This window comes from Tympanuchus pallidicinctus, unplaced genomic scaffold, assembly GCF_026119805.1.
Source record: "Tympanuchus pallidicinctus isolate F22 unplaced genomic scaffold, pur_lepc_1.0 scaffold17, whole genome shotgun sequence".
Lineage (NCBI taxonomy): Eukaryota > Metazoa > Chordata > Aves > Galliformes > Phasianidae > Tympanuchus > Tympanuchus pallidicinctus.
In genome coordinates this window covers 2,902,121-2,917,561 of record NW_026294690.1, presented here as the reverse complement: position 1 = coordinate 2,917,561, position 15,441 = coordinate 2,902,121, and the positions used below count along the sequence as shown (strand labels likewise).

Here is a 15,441-nt window from a genome sequence, read left to right as displayed (position 1 = left end):
TCGGCCCAGCGTGGGCCGCTCCGGTTCTGAGCGGTTATTGAAGTAGAAACAAAACCCCACTGTAGCTTGTGGCAGCACCCGCTCCGCGGGCGGGTTTGTGCCGCCGCCGTGGCACTGTGCTCTTTCCTGCGTGCTGAACTGTCTGATCCCAGCTCGTGCCCGCAGCTCAGCCCGTCCTCTGCTGAGCTGCTGAGCTGTGAGGCGGCGCAGAACGGCCCGCAGTTGTGAGTGAGCTGTCTGGAAGCAGTGCTGGGAGGAGAACACGAGCCGTCCTACTGCCTGCAGCTCAGCTCTGCGAGGCCCCGAGCTCAGCACTCGCCCAGCAGCACCATCCCCTCCATCTACTCAGCAGAAGGGACAGCACTGCAGCCTGCAGCTGTTAGGGAGCACGTCAGGCTGCCGCTTGCTGCTGCCCCTGAACAGCCTCCAAACCCTCACTGAGGGCCTCTGGGTTTCTCTGGGCACACACAGCGATGCCGTTTTGCTGCCTATCCCTTGGGGGAGTTAGGCTGCAGACTGACAGAGAGCAGCTGGAAAGTGTTCCTGCGGTCACTGCTCGCCTCCAGAGGTACTACAGGGAAAACAGCCTCCACCTGCAAAATGCAGCTTTAGCACTGATGAGGATTTTAGCTCTTTGAAGGCTGTTTTCTGAATGGCAGTGAGGGAACTGCTGCTTGGGGGTGTGCCTGCTTGCAATTTCTGCTTGTCCCTGGCTGCTGCATCAGGGAGGAACTTTGGCAATGATTGCCAGCTGTACCGCTCCCCTCTCCTCATTCCTCTTGCTGTCCTCAGCGTCCACTGCTCTAAACCCCTGAGCCTACCCTGCTCAGCTCCCCCCACAGCAGATCCCCATGCTCCCCTCCTCCCGCCCAGTTCCTGGCTATAGGCATAGGACAGCCAAGGTACAGCCCAGCTGGACCTTCCCGGAAGGGCAACCCGGCATCTCTCTCTCCCACAGCCTGCTGCTCAAAAGCTGAAGCCCCACGGGAGCAGCTGGCCCATGGCCCCCAAGCGCCGAGCACCCCCTGCATCCCAGCCAGCTGATGGGGGCAAGAAAGCCAAGGGGGGGCAGGAGGAGGAGGAGGATGCCTGGAGCTCCACGCTCACTGCCTTGAAGGCAGCCCCCAAGGAGAAGCCCCCCGCCACCATTGATGGGCAGTGTCCCTTGAGTGCAGGGCCTGATGCACAGGTGAGTGTGGGGAGGAGCATCTGGGGATGGAAGGAGGATGGAGAGGACTAATGGGGACCCCCACATCCCCAAATGGGTGAAGCACCCCTCTGCCCCCAGTGCCACCCCAACCTGCTGCCTGCCATAGGTCTATGAGGACTATGACTGCACCCTGAACCAAACCAACATCAGAGCCAACAACAACAAGTTCTACATCATCCAGCTCATCATGCACGATGGCACCTACAGCACCTGGAACCGCTGGGGACGTGTGGTGAGCTAACCTGTGGCCATCCCTGAATGGGGTTGAGGTGCTCCCTGCCAGCTCCCCCATCCCAAATTCCCAGTCCCAAAGCGAGCAGCTCTGCCACAACCCTTCCCTGGGGGGAAACAAGGATGCGTCCTCATGCTGAGGAGGCACTGCAGCAAGGAAACCCATGGCACCAGGTGCCCATGGTTCCCATGCAGTGCCTCTGATACTGGGTCTGCTTCAGGGAGAAGTGGGCCAGTCCAAGCTCCTGTCGTTCACCTCTCTGGAAGCTGCCAAGAAGGATTTTGAGAAAAAGTTTTGGGAAAAGACCAAGAACAGCTGGGCAGCACGGGAAAACTTTGTGGCCCAGCCAGGAAAGTACACCTTGATAGAGGTGCAGCCCGGCGCAGGGCAGGAGGTGGCCCTCAGGGTGAGTGGCATTGCCTCAATGCTGAGCCTGAGACATCCAGCAGGGTCAGCAGGGTGGGCAGTGGGATGGACAAGGAGGCAAGCTTGGCGCTCTCTACTGAGCACCACAGACATCATAGTGGCATCGGGCATGACCCAGGGACAGCACAAGGCTGGGGTTTGCTCCCACAGACGGATGGTGTGGGTGATGGGAAGGTCTCCAAGTGCCGCATGCTGCCTTGTGCCTTGGATGAGACCACGCAGGAGCTGGTGGCCCTCATCTTCAGCAGCGACATGTTCCGCCACGCCATGCAGACCATGAATATTGGTAGGAGGTGCCAGGGGGCCTGATGAGTGCAGAGGTGCTGGTGGGTTTCTGAGCATCCCCTTTGGCTGTGGTGATGCTGGGGCTGCTCAGCACAGTGGGGCTGGGGAATCCCAGCACGCTGGCACGAGATGTGGGCTGACAGCGTGCGCTCCACCCCTGCCAGATGTGAAGAAGATGCCATTGGGGAAGCTGAGCAAGCAGCAGATTGCTCGGGGCTTCGAGGCACTGGAGGAGCTGGAAGCTGCACTGGGGGAGCAACCCTGCAGGATGTCCCGGCTGGAGGAGCTCTCCTCACGCTTCTACACCATTGTGCCCCACAACTTTGGGCGGGCACGGCCACCCCCCATTGATTCCCCCGAGCTGCTACGAGCCAAGAAAGACATGCTGCTGGTGAGATGTGGCAGTGGCATCTGTCCCTGTGGGGTGGAGAGGTAGTGGGAGCCTTGTCCTGGCCCACAATGACTGTGTCCCTGCTCTGTCCCCTCCAGGTGCTGGCTGACATCGAGGTGGCACAGAGTCTGCAGGCACAGAAGGTGGAGGAGGAGGAGGAGGTGGTCACCCACCCCTTGGACCGGGATTACGCCCTGCTGTGCTGCCAGCTCAGCCTGCTGGAGCACACCTCCCAAGAGTATGAGGTGTGACGGTCCCCAGTGCCATGCAGACACTCTGGGGACACGATTATGGGCAGCCAGCAGTGACACCGTGTCCTTCCTTGCAGATGATCCTGAACTATGTGACACAGACAGGGAGCCAGGTCTACATCCTCAACGTCTGGAAGGTGGCCCGAGAGGGTGAGGTGAGAAGGAGCCTGAGGAGACCCTAGCTGTGCCCTCTGGACTGGGCTTTGTCTGCAGGTCCAGGGCCACTTATATACAGCAGAGCGGGAACGCCGGCTGGCTGGGCAGGGGAGTTGGGCCAACCCTGTGTGCCCCTCCCTGGCCAGCCCTCTGCTCTGTGTCCCTCCAGGACAAGCTCTTCCAGGCCCATGACCACCTGGAGCACCGGCGCCTGCTGTGGCACGGCACCAACGTGGCAGTGGTTGCGGCCATCCTGAGGAACGGGCTGCGCATCATGCCCCACTCGGGGGGACGCGTGGGCAAGGGCATCTACTTTGCCTCTGAGAACAGCAAGTCTGCTGGCTACGGTGAGCAGCGGGCTGTTTGGGGTGTCTGTGGGGTCGGTGCAAGCCCAGCTCTTTGTGGCACCTCTGCCAAGCCCCTTCCATGCTAGGGACTCACACACAAATGAGTGGCAACTCTGGTGCCATCACTCCTTCCCCTTCATTTCCCTTCCCGGTGTCAGTGGGCTGCACATCCACGCGAGTTGGCTTGATGTTCCTGACGGAGGTGGCTCTGGGCAAACAGTACTGCATCACCCGCGATGAGCCCACACTGCAGCAGCCGCCCGATGGCTATGACAGCGTCCTGGCCTGTGGTCGCACGGAGCCAGGTGAGTGGTGGGACTGGGGGCCTTGGGATGGCCCTCAGGGCTGGCACTAGTGGAGTCTTCTTGTCCAGACCCTGCACAGGATGTGGAGGTGATGCTGGATGGGAAGAAGGTGTTGGTGTGCCAAGGCAAGCCGATCCCCGTGCCCGCCTACAAGGACTCGTCCTTCTTCCAAAGCGAGTACCTCATCTACCAGGAGAGCCAGTGCAGGATCCGCTATCTCGTCCAGCTCCACTTCTGAGAGCACCAGGCTCCTTGTGTCCCCTCTTGGCAGCAGAGTGCCGCCAGCATGGAGTGCAGGAATCCAGCCCTTGTGGCCACTTACTTAGGTGTGAGATGGAGCATCCAGCCTGCTCCCACGGGCAATAAATTCACCGTGCCTTGCACCAGCAGTGTGGCTGCTTTCCTGCCGGCATGGAGGGGCTGACCAGGGAGCCCTGGTTGGTGCTATGGCCAGGGGTTACCCCTGTTGTGGGTGGCTCTGGGTGGGCTGCAGATCTCATAACTGTAGCCAGACTTGTGCTCACCACTGCGGCATAAGGGCTATGAAGGGATGAGCATGGATGAGCCTGTCCTTATGTCCCCAGTGCCTGCCCTCCATTGGTACCATGCCAAGCCCCACTCTGTCCCCTGCATCCCCCCAGTGTCTGTGCAATGACACTTGGCTGTGCCACCATGATGCTCAACTGGGGACTGCCTCAGGGACACCCTGCACTCCCCAGTCTCGCAGCACCAGCCCCCTACACTTTGCAGTATGTTTCAGTGTGGGAAGGGCCCTTTTGGCTGCAGACCCTCGGTCTTCCCTGCCCTGTCGCCCGCCGGCTGCTAGGACCCAGCAGCTGTCCCCAGCACTGTCAGTGGGCGGGGAGAGCCCGGGGGTGACAGCCGGTGCCATCGGCGACAGGCAAACAGGATGACTAATGGGTGACAGCCAGGGAGGGGTGGATGTGGCCCCGGGAACCCCATTCCTGCAGCATGAGCAGTGCTGGTGACAAGCACCGGTCCCAGGGAAGGAAGCGTTGCCCGTCCCCAAGAAGCCAAGGTACGTTGGTGCCACCCCACTGCTTGGTGACCCCCAGCAGTGAGGAGGGGGACCCGGAGCAGGGGCTGCAGGCATGGTGTGGGTGGGGTTGGCTTTGTCCCTCTGTGGAACAGGAGATGGGGTGTCGGGCTGCCTGAGGTGCCAGCAGGTCCCCCTGTGTCATCCCTACCCTGCCATCTCTCCGCAATATTTTGGAGACCACCTCTGGGTTTCTCTGTGGCTCTGGTTTTGCTCCTTCATCTTCTCCTTCCCCAGCAGGCAAGGGGCCATGAGAAGACAGCGGCCATGCCCACGGTGGGCTCTCCCTCCATGGGATGCAGGAATTCTGTCCGTGTGATACCGGCAGCAGAGCTGCTGGCTTAGTTCCTGTGGGTATGGCTAGCCGGATGGGGCCGAATGCCACGGCCAGCCTGGAGTACCCCACCATTCCAGAGCAGTCCACAGCACAGGAGGTGCTGGGCCTCCTCTGCATGGTCCTGCTCACTATCACTGCCCTAGTGGCCAATGTGGTGGTGATGGTGGTCATCCTGAAGACGCCCCTCGTCCGCAAGTTCATCTTTGTCTGCCACCTCTGCGTGGTTGACCTCCTCTCTGCCATCTTCCTCATGCCTCTGGGGATCATCTCCAGCTCCTCCTGCTTCGACAGGGTCATCTACAGCATCGCTGAGTGCCAGGCCTTGATATTCCTTAACGTCTGTTTCATCAGCGCCTCCATCCTCACCGTCTCCATCATCAGTGTTGAGCGGTACTACTACATCGTCCACCCCCTGCGCTACGAGGTCAAGATGACCATCAGGCTGGCTGTGGCCGGGGTTATCCTCATTTGGGTCAAGTCTGTCCTCATCACCATCCTGGCACTGGTGGGCTGGCCTCAAGACAACGGGGCCACCAGCGCCAGCCGCTGTACGGTCTATTGGAGCCCTGGGGCCCACAAGAAGGCTTTTGTCATCATCTTTAGCATCACCTGCTTCATCCTGCCCACCATTATCATCTTTGCCGTCTACTGCAGTGTCTACCGGGTGGCCCGGCTGGCAGCCCTACAGCACACACCTGCCCCAGCAGCTGCCCCACGGCCCCGTTGTGACTCCATTGCCAGCCAACTGACCATCGTCACCATGCGGAACCTGCCGCTGCCCCGGCTGGCACCTGAGCGCTTTCTGGGAGGGAACAAGGCCATCCTCACCTTGCTGCTCATCGTGGGACAGTTCCTGTGCTGCTGGCTGCCCTTCTTTGCCTTCCACCTGCACTCCTCTGTGGGTGCCGCTGCGGAGGGCGGTGGGCACAGCGAGATGGTGGTCACCTGGATTGCCTACTCCTCCTTCGCCATCAACCCCTTCTTCTATGGGCTGCTTAACCGACAGATCCGCCAGGAGCTGGCCCGGCTCTGGCGCAGTCTCCTCCACCGTCCGCTGGGCCAAGAGCTGTGCTTGGCCATTTCTGAGGCCTCTGTCCAGGAAAACGTCCTGCAGTTCCTCCAGAGGGCTACCTGCACGCTGGAAACCCATGCTGGGTGCATCAGCCCCAGGAACAAGCTGGAGCAGGGCAAGGGGGGCTGCCCCATCCCGGGCCAGGTTCCCGAAGAGAGTGTCCAAGAGCAGAGCTCCATGCCACTGTAGCTCTGGGAACCATCCTCTTTGCTCCTGGTCCACGTTTTGCCTGCTGTCCCAGTCTGCATGCTGGAGGAAGGGCTCTTGGCCGCATTTCGGGTGCTGTCATTTCCATTCTGCATGCTGGGAACATCCCTGGCTCCTGCAGCACATGGGACATAGGAAGCTGAGGAGCTACAGCTTGGGGGACCATTCCCCTGTGGGACTCCTGCACCCTCCCCAGCTCAGATAACACCACTAACACCATAACACCAGTGCCCATGGTGCCCAGTACCTCCCCTCCTGAAAGTCAGGATGCTGCTGGGGGGGATGCTGTGCCCCCAGTCTCCAAAAACAGGAAACCCTACTCCAGCAATAGGGGCTGGGGAAAGGTGCACGGGGCAGGGAGGGGGCTCAGGGAAGATCACTGGCCACAGGGCCACCCCTCTGCTGTCACCTCATGCACTTCCCTGAGCTGGGGGAGTCTCCGCTCGGGAGGTGGAAAATGTATCTTTTTCACATAAATTTGATCTTTTTATTAAACCATTGATAAGTTACAAAGGAGGAAAAATATAGACTTATATATACAGCATTTCCAAGCCAGCAGGCTCTTGGGGGTTGCTGGGAGGGAGGTGACTGCCCAGGGGAAAGTCCCCCTGACACAGCCAGGGGATGAGGGAACACCATAGAGGCCAGGCAGCCCCTCAGCAGCTCTGGGGTTCAGCCCAGAGGGTTGGGGATGGCAGGAGAGGGACAGCAGTGTGGGCAAAGGTAGGGACAAAGGACACCAGGGAGTTGGAGGATGTCCCCCCCCCCCCCAGCAGAGACAGCCCTCCTACCCATACCATAGCAAATTTGGGGGGGAGAGGGGACACAGTGCTGCCAGGATGGGCATTGGAGCAACTCTTTTTGCTTCAGAGGCCATCACTTCTGGGCCCCCCTCCCCTGGGCATGGGATGCTGGGGGGACGACTGGGGGAGGGATGGAGGACAAGGGGTGTCCTTGGCACCAGGTGGCACCGGGACCTCCCTTGTTCACCCACAGAGGGGTTCAGTAGGGCGAGAACTTCTGCCGATCAGCTTTCTTGGTGCCGTTGGCCGCCGAGATCTTGGTCGTGTAGGTGGCAGTGCCACCATTGGCACCTGCCGCGGAGGATGGGGACAGCGCCAGGAAGGAGAGCGGCTTCAGGCCGATGAAGTTGGAGAGAGAGAGGGCATAGGGGGTGCCCAGCAGAGCCGGGGGGGTGGCAGGGACAGCAGGCAGCGCTGCGCTGGAGCCCGGAGCGAGCGGCTGCGAGAAGCCCACACCGAGATCCACGGAGCCAGGGCCGAGTGGCACCTGGGAGGTAGATTTGGCCGTCTCTAAGCTGGGGGGGTCAAGCGGCATGGTGAGGGGCACGGTGACAAATGGGCCACCTGCCCGCTGTAGGGCACACGGACCTTCGCCCCGTGCCTTCTGTCAGCGGTGCCAGCATCCAGCCCCAGCTCTTTGGGGCGCTTACCAGGTGGTGATGAGGTACTGAGCCAGCGTGATGCTGATGGGGGACCCCGTGATGGTGATGTGCCGCTCACTGGAGCCCTCGGTCTGGTTCCCAATCTTGATGTGGGCGCCCGACATCTGCCGGATCTCACTGATCTTGCTGCCGTGCCGGCCGATGATGCAGCCGATCAGCTGGGGGGGAGCACCAAGGTGAGAGGTGCAGGACACGTGTGGGGAAATGGGGACTTTGTGAGGACCCACACTTACATCATTGGGCACCAGGAACTCCTGAGAGCTGCTTTGGGAGTTTGAGTCCAGCCCTGGAGGGAGAAATGATGGAGTTAGGGGGGTCTCCAGCAGCCCTGTGCCCTCCAAATGTGGGGGGACGTTGCTGTGAAGACAAACCCGAAGGACCAACAAGGAAAGGCCATAGGGAAGATGGGATGTGGGCACTTGAGCTCCTGTCATTGGGGTGGAGGGCTTGGGGGCACTGGGACACCGGGAGACCAAAGACAGGGACTTTCTGGTGCGGGATGGCACGCCAGGGAGATGGGACTGGAGATGGGAGGAGAGGACATGGACTCCCATGCTCTTGCAAGCGCCCAGCACGGAACAAGAAGGGCACAACTCCCCATGTCTCTCCATGGGGAGCTCACCTGGAACCATGGAGGGCGGGTGGCCCAGTGGTGGGAAGGGGACGGTGTGCCCCGACATTTGCTGCAGTTTTGTGACCTGTCCAGGGAGAGAGAGGAGATGCAGACAGTAGGAAGGCAGGTTTGATGGCGTGGTCTCACGCCCCTGGCTGGACTCTGGCATCCACGCAGTGCACATCCCATCCCACCTCAACCCATCCCACTCTAACCCATCTCATCACACCGCATCCCATCCCATTCCACCCCACCCTATCTCATTATACTGCATCCCATCCCATTCCCCTACGCCCCATCTATTTCCACTCCCACTGTACCCCATCCTATCCCATCAAATCCTACCTGATTACATTAAACCCCATTCTCATCCCATTCCACCTCATTCTGACCCATTCCATCCTACCCCACTCCATTCCATTCCATAGTATCCCATTCCATCCCATTTCATTCTATCCCACCCTACCCTCTTCCCATCATACCTCACTGCACCCCATCCCACCCCGTTCCATCATATCCCACCTCATTCCATTCCATCCCTCCCCCTTCCATCGTACCCCACCCCCTCTGTGTACTCCATCTTATCCCATTCTACCTCATCCCATACCATTCCATCCCACCCCATCCCACTCCATTCCACCCCACCCTATGTCATCCCATCCCCCTGCGTCCTACCCGTCCCCACCCCATCCCACAACTTCCCATCATACCACATCCCATCCCACTGCACCCCACCCCAGCTGCAGGCTACCAGACCCCGTGCCCACGGTGACACCCCCAGGATTGGCCCCATGAACCAAGGAGCAGGGCTGGGAGAGACTCACTTCCGCCGGAGAGACCCCGCTGTATTGCCCCTGCATGGAGAAACCCTGGGGGGGCAATGGGCATCAGCTGGGAACCACGCAGGGACCTGTGCCCATGCAGACAGGGGGTCCCCCTGCCCCAGCACCCCTTACCTGGTTGGCAGAGAGCAGAATGGTACCCAGGGAGAGCCCAGGGTGGTAGGGGATGGTGGCCCCCTTAGGAGGCGACTGCACAGGGAGGAAAGGAGGTGGAGGGGATGAGCAATGGGGTCAAGGTCCCCCCAGCCCACACCACACCTCCCACAGCACCGTGAGCCAGCTGCCAGTACCTCCAGGATGACGGCACAGATCTGCCTCACACACTGGATGATGGTGTCCGGCACCCCCGAGACGGTGACGGCGCGCTCTGTGGAGTTGGGCAGCAGGTCGCCAGCCACCTGCACCTGAGCCCCTGAGCTCTGGGGAGAAAATGGGGGGGCTGTGGGACTTGGCTGGGAACGGCGGGGGGACACTGTGCTCCTGCATCGTGCCGGGGGATCTCACCTCCCGGATCTCCCTGATCTTGGTGCCCGCCTTGCCGATGAGTGAGCCGCACTGGCTGGCCGGGATGACAAGACGCAGCGTCACCGGTGTCCTCCCTGCCGCCGTCCCATCCCCCAGGTCCTGCGGAGGGACACACATACAACGTCTGGCTTCCCCTGGGAGTGGGGGGCTCACAGAGTCCCATTATAGGGCAGGGAGCGCTCACCTCCTCCAGCTTGAAGGCTATCATGGAGACGGCGCGGAAGACGGCGTCGGTGGAGCCGGTGATGGTGGTGATGCGCTCGGGGCAGGAGCCCTCCGAGATGGTGATGCGCGCGCTGCTCTGGGGACGGCGGTGCGTCCCGTCAGGGGCACAGAGCTCAGCACTGCTTCAGCTCTGTGTCACCCCCTCCCTGCGGTCCTTGCCCCCTCCCACCCAGAGCCGTGAGCCACCTAAAGGCACCAGGACAGGCGGCCGGGGAGGGGACAGCAGGGGCCCACAACCGCCCCACATGCCCTTACCTGCTCCCGTATCCTCTTTACTGTCTCTCCTTTCTGTGGGAAGAGGAACAGGGCTGGCGGTCAGGGCCAGGAGCCCCCCGGGGTGGCACAGCCTAAATCCCCCGGCTCTTACCTTGCCGATGATGCTGCCGATCTCCTGTGGGAGCAGAGGGCAGCTCTGTTAGCAGACGATCCCAGTATCACCAACCATGTGTCCCCAGGGGTGAGGACAGCCCAGACTTAGGGTGAGGGGCACGAAATCCTCCCCGGAACCACTCCCCCACCCCCAGGGCAGGTTACCTTGCCGTGCATCAGCATGCGGAGGGTCAGGGTGATGCTGAGCTGCGGCTCTCTGGGGCCGCTCGCTCTGTCCGGCGATGCCATGGCCTGGGGGACATGGGGTTTCCTGCGGGGTACGGCCAGGTGTCCCGACCCCTGGGCTGGGGGTGGCCGGACCCCCGGCTGGGGAATGCCTAGGGGAAGGGGGGAGGCACCCAGCAGCACCTCATGATCTGAGGCGGCCGGGGAGGGGACAGCAGGGGACAATCGCCGCGTGTCCGGGAGCTGGTGGGCGGGATGCCGGCGGCGATGCCAAGCGGCTTTGGAACAAAGCACCCGCGGTGGGGATGGGGCCCGGTCTGCGGGCGCTGTCGGGGGGAGGGGGCACGGCTATTCTGGGTGCTGGCAGGGCTCGTCGCCGAGGTGGCCATCAGGGGAGCGGGGTGGGGCGGCGGCAGCGCCAGCAGCCCCCGAGCCCCCACGGGTGACCCGGCGGGGACAAAAGCGGGGGCACGAGAGCCGATGGCGAGGGGGGTGCGGGGAGGAGGAAAGCACGGCGCCGTCTGCCGCCGGGGGGGCGTGGGGACAAGGGCCGGGTGCCGGGCGGCAGCGGGAGGTGGTGAGGGGACAGCGCGACCACCCCCCATCGCCCAGAAGGAAAGTTTCTCCGCTCCCCCCGCCCCGCTCGCAGCCCGGTACCTCTCCGCACCGCCGCCGCTCAGTGCCGCATGCCGCCGGGGCCGCCCCGTGCCACCCGGGCCGCGAACAATGAGCCGCTTGACGGGCTCGGGGCAGGCTGGCAGCCCCGGCCCCCACCCCGGCCCGCTGGGGCCCCCCTCGCTCTTCCCCTCTCCCACAGCCCTCCCTCCGGGATCCTATTACAGCGGATAAGAGACACTAAAAGGAACAATGCACCCTGGGTAAGGCCATCTGCCACCGCTGGGGACATTCCTGTCCCCCCCCACACTTGGCTCGCACATCGCCCCTCTTTGTAATTGCTTTTTTTTTTGTTGTTGTTGTTCCTGGAAGCCGATCAGCTGGCAGGGCTCAAGGGCTCAAGGGCACCGGGAGGGCAACGCCGGGACGGCGGCACCCAGGGGTGCTGTTGGGGGTGGGCACCCTTAGGGCTGCGGTGCCGGAGCAGCAGATGGATGCTGCAAAGTGCTGAGCACCCTGTGCCAGCAGGCCCCTACCCCGCTGCGTGCCCCCCATCACACACCGACACGTTGCCAGTGTCACCCCCCCGCCGCCCGCATGCCTCCCCCGCTAAATCCTCATAGGCCCTGGCGTAAGCAGCTAAAGCCCAGGCAGGCTTGGAGGGGGAGCGGGGAGGGGGGTGGCACCCCGCTGCCGGCTCCATCTGCATCCCCAGGGTTGGCTCAGCAGCACCAAGTGGGGAAAGGCAGGTGGCGGGCACCGAGCGGCACTCTGTCTGTCCAGCCAGGCGTCTGTCTGGCCTCCCCTGCCTTTCCCCCCCCATCTGTTGGTGACCATAAATCCGCCGGGTGCTTGGGACATGCTGGCTGCCACCACAGGCAGGGGACGGCTGAGGATGACAGTCACCTTTTAAGCCCCTGTGGATTAACCTAGGAGTGGGTGTGCGGCCGGAGGGGTGGGAAGAGGAAGAAGAGGATGAGGATGAGGCCAGGAGGAGGGCCGCCATCAACCAATGCGTGCGAGACAGTGAGGAGGGAACAAAGCAGGAGAGAAGAGGATGGGGATGAGGCCAGGAGGAGGGTGGCCGTCCCCCGCTGCACGTGCCATGATGAGGAGGGAACAAAGCAGCAGGGCGGCAGCACATCTCAGGGTTTTATTTGGTCCCGACGAAGCGGTGGTGCCGAGGGTGGCCCTCCCCATCCCATTCACTCCAACTGCTGCAGGAAGGCCAGCAGTCCACGATGCCACTCCTCGGGCTTGTCCAAATAGCAGGCATGCCCGGCGCCCTGCAGCACCAGCACCTGGTGGCGGGCCAAGTGTCGCAAGTTGCTCAGGCTGACCTGGCCCAGCTCGACGTCCTGGTCCCCATAGACAATCAGGGTGGGCGTCTGCAGAGAGGTACACAGGCCACGCTCGCATTGCTGCAGCTTGCAACGCTGGCCCAGGGCAGCATTACACCTCCAGCAGGAGCACCTCTCCTACCCAGGTGAGGAAGGGAAGATGCTCCATGCCCAACCCCGTTACCTGGACACCGGCGTACTGCTGCGCCTCAAACTTCTCAGTGCAGATGGGCGCCACGGGCACGTAGGCCTTCAGCAGGTGCCCGTGCTGGAAGAGGAAGGGCAGCGAGTACATGCCGCTGAGCGACGGGCTGACCAGCACGGCCGGGGCCAGGCCCAGCGCCTCCACCACCGCCTTCAGGAAGGCTCCCGGTGCCGGCTGCCCCACCGGAGCGGGGGCCACGGCGTCCTTGGAGCGGCCCAGCCCTGGGAGCGAGGGGCTGCGTGTCACACGGCTGCCACCGCGCCGTCGCCACGTGCCCTCGGCCGTGCCTTACCCGGCAGGTCGACGGCCACGGCCCGGTAGCCGGCGTCAGCCAGCACGGCCATCGTGTGCAGCTGCAGCCAGGTGTCCGAGGAGAAGCGGATGCCGTGCAGCAGCAGCACGTTCAGCCGCGGGGCCCGCTGCGGGTGGGCCTCCCGGTAGAAGAGGCTCTGCCCCTCCACCGTCACGGTGCCCTCGGTGAGCCGCGCGCCGGCCATGGCTCGGTACCGCTCCGAGCCCGGCCCGGGCCTCGGGGCGCCGCCCGGGTCCGAAGGCCGCAGGGGGCGGAGGGAGCGGGGGCGCCGCCTGGCGGGCACGGCCGAGAGCGGGCGGCTGGAACCGAGGCTTGCCGAGCCGTGCGCGAGCTGAGCCGAGCCCTGCCGAGCCCTGCCCGAGCCGAGCCGAGTTCTGCCGAGCCGTGCCCAGCCCTGCCCGAGCCCTAACCGAGCCGAGCCCTTCCGAGCACTTTCCGAGTTCTGCCGAGCTCTGCAGAGGTCCACTCGAGTCCTGCCGAGCCGAGCGCATCCCAGTACTGCCCGAGCTCTGCCGAATGCTACCCGAGCCCCCCGAGCCCCAACCCGAGCCCTATCCGAGCCCTGCGAGCTTTTGTCGTATGCAGGGGGACGAGGGGCGGAGCGTCCCGTCAACTCCGCAGAAGGGCCGTGTTGTTGATTTCGGGGACGGGGATGCTTTCTGCTCGTGTGGTTAGTGAGGATCGTGTGAGGAACGCCTTTTTTCACGGCGATCAAAAGCAAGCCGAGCCGAGCGCTGCCGAGCGGAGCCGAACCCTGCCGAGCGCCGCCGAGCTCAGCCGAGCCTTCCCGAGCCACGCCGAGCCAGCGCGGCCGAACGAGGTCGGGCCCCGGGTTCGCGCGGGCGCTCCGCGGGGCGGCAATCCGACCGTCGCACGTCCCGCCGTCCGCCATGCCCCGCGGCCGCCCGGCGCTGCTGGCCCTGGGCGCCGTGCTGGTCTGTGTTCCGCTCCTGCTGCTGCCCGCCGCCCGCCGCCACGGCCCGGCCCGACTCCCGGCCAACGCCACGGTGCGGGCGGGAGTGACGCCGGGTGACCCCGCCGTCGCCTATAGGGAGGCCGCCGCGCCGCGATTCCCGGCATCCAGCAGGTGGGTCTGCCTGCGGCTCCCAGCGTCCCGCCGCGCTGTCGCTGTCCCGCAGCGGGCGGCTCGCGGCCCCGCGCCGTGCCGAGCCCTCGTGTCCCCCCGCAGGCCCGACGTGCTGCTGCTGCACGGCCAGGCTTTCACTTCCCGCACGTGGCAGGCCCTGGGCACGCTGGCGCTGCTCGCCGCCGAAGGACACCGCGCCGTCGCCATCGATCTGCCCGGTAGGACCGAGAGTGCCGACGCGGGCTGCGGGCCCTCCAGGCCGGCACCCAAAGGGCTCGCGGTGCTCGCCTGCTGAACCCCAGCCCTGCATCCTCTGTGTGTCCCCCCCAGGCTATGGGGATTCACCCGCCGCAGGCTCGGTGGCCACGCAGCGGGGTCGGGCAGCCTTCCTGCAGCGTGTCGTGCGGCAGCTGGGCCTGCTGAGACCGGTCCTCATCAGCCCATCCATGAGCGGCCGCTTTGCCCTGCCCTTCCTCCTGGCACATGGCGAGCAGCTGGCTGGCTTCGTGCCCATCGCACCCGTGGGCACGCGGGAATACAGCGCCGTGCAGTACCAGCAGGTCCAGGTGAGGCCGGCAGGGTGCTGGGTGCTGTGCTCCCAGCTCTCCTGCCGCTTTACAGAGGTGCTGATTGGGCTGAGGTTGACATCCCACCTCTCCTATATCCTTTCTCTCCTCTTTTTCAGACGCCCACCTTGATCCTGTATGGTGAGCGTGACACCGGCCTGGGCCAGCAGGCCCTGCAGAGCCTCCAGCATCTCCCCAAGCACCGCGTGGTTGTGCTGCCTGGTGCTGGCCATGCCTGCTACATGGACAAGCCGGAGGACTTCCACCGGGCCCTTCTTGGCTTCCTGGGCCAGCTGCAATGATCTGGGTGCTGCTGCACTGAGCAGAGGGCAGTGGGGCCTTGGTTTTGTCTCTGTGCCTCACTGGGAGGTGGGGAGGTGGTGTGGGGCTGGGGGTGAATCGCCAGCAGTGCCTTCCTGCAGCATCGCCTCTCCCTCTTGTGGTTGGGAGCAGAGGTTCCATGCTCATCGAACTGTGGAATCATGGAATATCCCAAGTTGGAAGAGGTGCTGGCTCCACACAGAACCACACAAAAACACTGAGAGTGATGTCCAAACGCCCTCTGAGCAGCAGCTTGGGGCTGTGCCTCCTGCCTTGGGGGAGAGGGGGCTGTTCTGTGCCCACCCAGGGCCCCCTGGTACCTTCACTGAATTTCAGAATGATGTTCTGGCAGGGCAACCCCGGTGCCAGGGCTCTGGGCACGGTGCTGCGATGCTGGCGGGGGAGGGGGGCCGCGAGCTGGAAGGAAGGATCCGCGAGCCGCCTGTCCCGAGGCCAATAAACACGTCGCGCTCCGGTCTCTGCCGTGTCCCCA

At 63.6% G+C, this 15,441-nt stretch overlaps 5 protein-coding genes across 8 annotated transcripts; 3 read left to right on the top strand and 2 right to left on the bottom strand.

Moving 5' to 3' along the window:
* Nucleotides 1-109: 109 nt before the first annotated feature.
* Nucleotides 110-4,014, top strand: PARP3 (poly(ADP-ribose) polymerase family member 3). The gene is made up of 10 exons (XM_052678720.1): nucleotides 110-1,189; nucleotides 1,317-1,442; nucleotides 1,663-1,848; nucleotides 2,019-2,154; nucleotides 2,318-2,544; nucleotides 2,643-2,789; nucleotides 2,873-2,950; nucleotides 3,121-3,298; nucleotides 3,457-3,603; nucleotides 3,672-4,014. Exons 1-10 carry the CDS (start codon nucleotides 1,001-1,003, stop codon nucleotides 3,839-3,841), a joined length of 1,584 nt encoding a protein of 527 aa, XP_052534680.1. The 5' UTR covers nucleotides 110-1,000; the 3' UTR covers nucleotides 3,842-4,014.
* Nucleotides 4,015-4,395: 381 nt separating this feature from the next.
* GPR62 (G protein-coupled receptor 62) lies at nucleotides 4,396-6,645 on the top strand. Of its 2 annotated transcripts, none has more exons than XM_052678713.1 (2): nucleotides 4,396-4,642; nucleotides 4,901-6,645. In XM_052678713.1, exon 2 carries the CDS (start codon nucleotides 4,957-4,959, stop codon nucleotides 6,256-6,258), a length of 1,302 nt encoding a protein of 433 aa, XP_052534673.1. In that variant the 5' UTR covers nucleotides 4,396-4,642; nucleotides 4,901-4,956; the 3' UTR covers nucleotides 6,259-6,645. The 2 variants fall into 2 exon arrangements, with proteins under 2 accessions (XP_052534673.1, XP_052534674.1); XM_052678714.1 differs by having other exon boundaries at nucleotides 4,898-6,645.
* A 91-nt stretch (nucleotides 6,646-6,736) lies between these two features.
* Nucleotides 6,737-12,121, bottom strand: PCBP4 (poly(rC) binding protein 4). Of its 3 annotated transcripts, none has more exons than XM_052678715.1 (13): nucleotides 11,159-12,121; nucleotides 10,481-10,586; nucleotides 10,314-10,337; nucleotides 10,202-10,234; nucleotides 9,906-10,022; nucleotides 9,701-9,820; nucleotides 9,487-9,615; nucleotides 9,311-9,385; nucleotides 9,179-9,223; nucleotides 8,364-8,439; nucleotides 7,975-8,027; nucleotides 7,730-7,899; nucleotides 6,737-7,594 (listed from the first exon to the last, which is right to left on the bottom strand). In XM_052678715.1, the coding sequence occupies exons 2-13, from the start codon at nucleotides 10,562-10,564 to the stop codon at nucleotides 7,279-7,281; spliced, it is 1,242 nt and encodes a 413-aa protein (XP_052534675.1). In that variant the 5' UTR covers nucleotides 10,565-10,586; nucleotides 11,159-12,121; the 3' UTR covers nucleotides 6,737-7,278. The 3 variants fall into 3 exon arrangements, with proteins under 3 accessions (XP_052534675.1, XP_052534676.1, XP_052534677.1); XM_052678716.1 differs by having other exon boundaries at nucleotides 10,481-10,567; XM_052678717.1 differs by having other exon boundaries at nucleotides 7,294-7,566.
* Nucleotides 12,122-12,250: 129 nt separating this feature from the next.
* On the bottom strand, nucleotides 12,251-13,866 carry LOC128078464 (uncharacterized). The gene is made up of 3 exons (XM_052678711.1): nucleotides 12,954-13,866; nucleotides 12,641-12,882; nucleotides 12,251-12,504 (listed from the first exon to the last, which is right to left on the bottom strand). Exons 1-3 carry the CDS (start codon nucleotides 13,864-13,866, stop codon nucleotides 12,322-12,324), a joined length of 1,338 nt encoding a protein of 445 aa, XP_052534671.1. The 3' UTR covers nucleotides 12,251-12,321.
* Nucleotides 13,865-15,426, top strand: ABHD14A (abhydrolase domain containing 14A). The gene is made up of 4 exons (XM_052678718.1): nucleotides 13,865-14,061; nucleotides 14,164-14,279; nucleotides 14,392-14,627; nucleotides 14,747-15,426. The coding sequence occupies exons 1-4, from the start codon at nucleotides 13,865-13,867 to the stop codon at nucleotides 14,927-14,929; spliced, it is 732 nt and encodes a 243-aa protein (XP_052534678.1). The 3' UTR covers nucleotides 14,930-15,426.
* The last annotated feature ends 15 nt before the right edge of the window (nucleotides 15,427-15,441 follow it).

Bases quoted from the DNA above. Each gene is read 5' to 3' on its own strand.
- LOC128078464 (XM_052678711.1), bottom strand. From the start codon at position 13,866: ATGGCGGACGGCGGGACGTGCGACGGTCGGATTGCCGCCCCGCGGAGC. The intron at 12,883-12,953 runs GTAAGGCACGGC...CCTCGCTCCCAG, and splicing joins CGTGGCCGTCGACCTGCCGG to GGCTGGGCCGCTCCAAGGAC. The intron at 12,505-12,640 runs GTAACGGGGTTG...ACCTCTCTGCAG, and splicing joins AGCAGTACGCCGGTGTCCAG to ACGCCCACCCTGATTGTCTA.
- PCBP4 (XM_052678715.1), bottom strand. From the start codon at position 10,564: ATGGCATCGCCGGACAGAGCGAGCGGCCCCAGAGAGCCGCAGCTCAGC. The intron at 9,821-9,905 runs GTGAGCGCTCCC...GTCCCTCCGCAG, and splicing joins TAGCCTTCAAGCTGGAGGAG to GACCTGGGGGATGGGACGGC. The intron at 7,595-7,729 runs GTAAGCGCCCCA...TGACCCCCCCAG, and splicing joins CAGTACCTCATCACCACCTG to CTTAGAGACGGCCAAATCTA.
- PARP3 (XM_052678720.1), top strand. From the start codon at position 1,001: ATGGCCCCCAAGCGCCGAGCACCCCCTGCATCCCAGCCAGCTGATGGG. The intron at 1,190-1,316 runs GTGAGTGTGGGG...TGCCTGCCATAG, and splicing joins GTGCAGGGCCTGATGCACAG to GTCTATGAGGACTATGACTG. The intron at 1,849-2,018 runs GTGAGTGGCATT...TTGCTCCCACAG, and splicing joins GGCAGGAGGTGGCCCTCAGG to ACGGATGGTGTGGGTGATGG.
- GPR62 (XM_052678713.1), top strand. From the start codon at position 4,957: ATGCAGGAATTCTGTCCGTGTGATACCGGCAGCAGAGCTGCTGGCTTA.
- ABHD14A (XM_052678718.1), top strand. From the start codon at position 13,865: ATGCCCCGCGGCCGCCCGGCGCTGCTGGCCCTGGGCGCCGTGCTGGTC. The intron at 14,062-14,163 runs GTGGGTCTGCCT...GTCCCCCCGCAG, and splicing joins CGATTCCCGGCATCCAGCAG to GCCCGACGTGCTGCTGCTGC. The intron at 14,628-14,746 runs GTGAGGCCGGCA...CCTCTTTTTCAG, and splicing joins TGCAGTACCAGCAGGTCCAG to ACGCCCACCTTGATCCTGTA.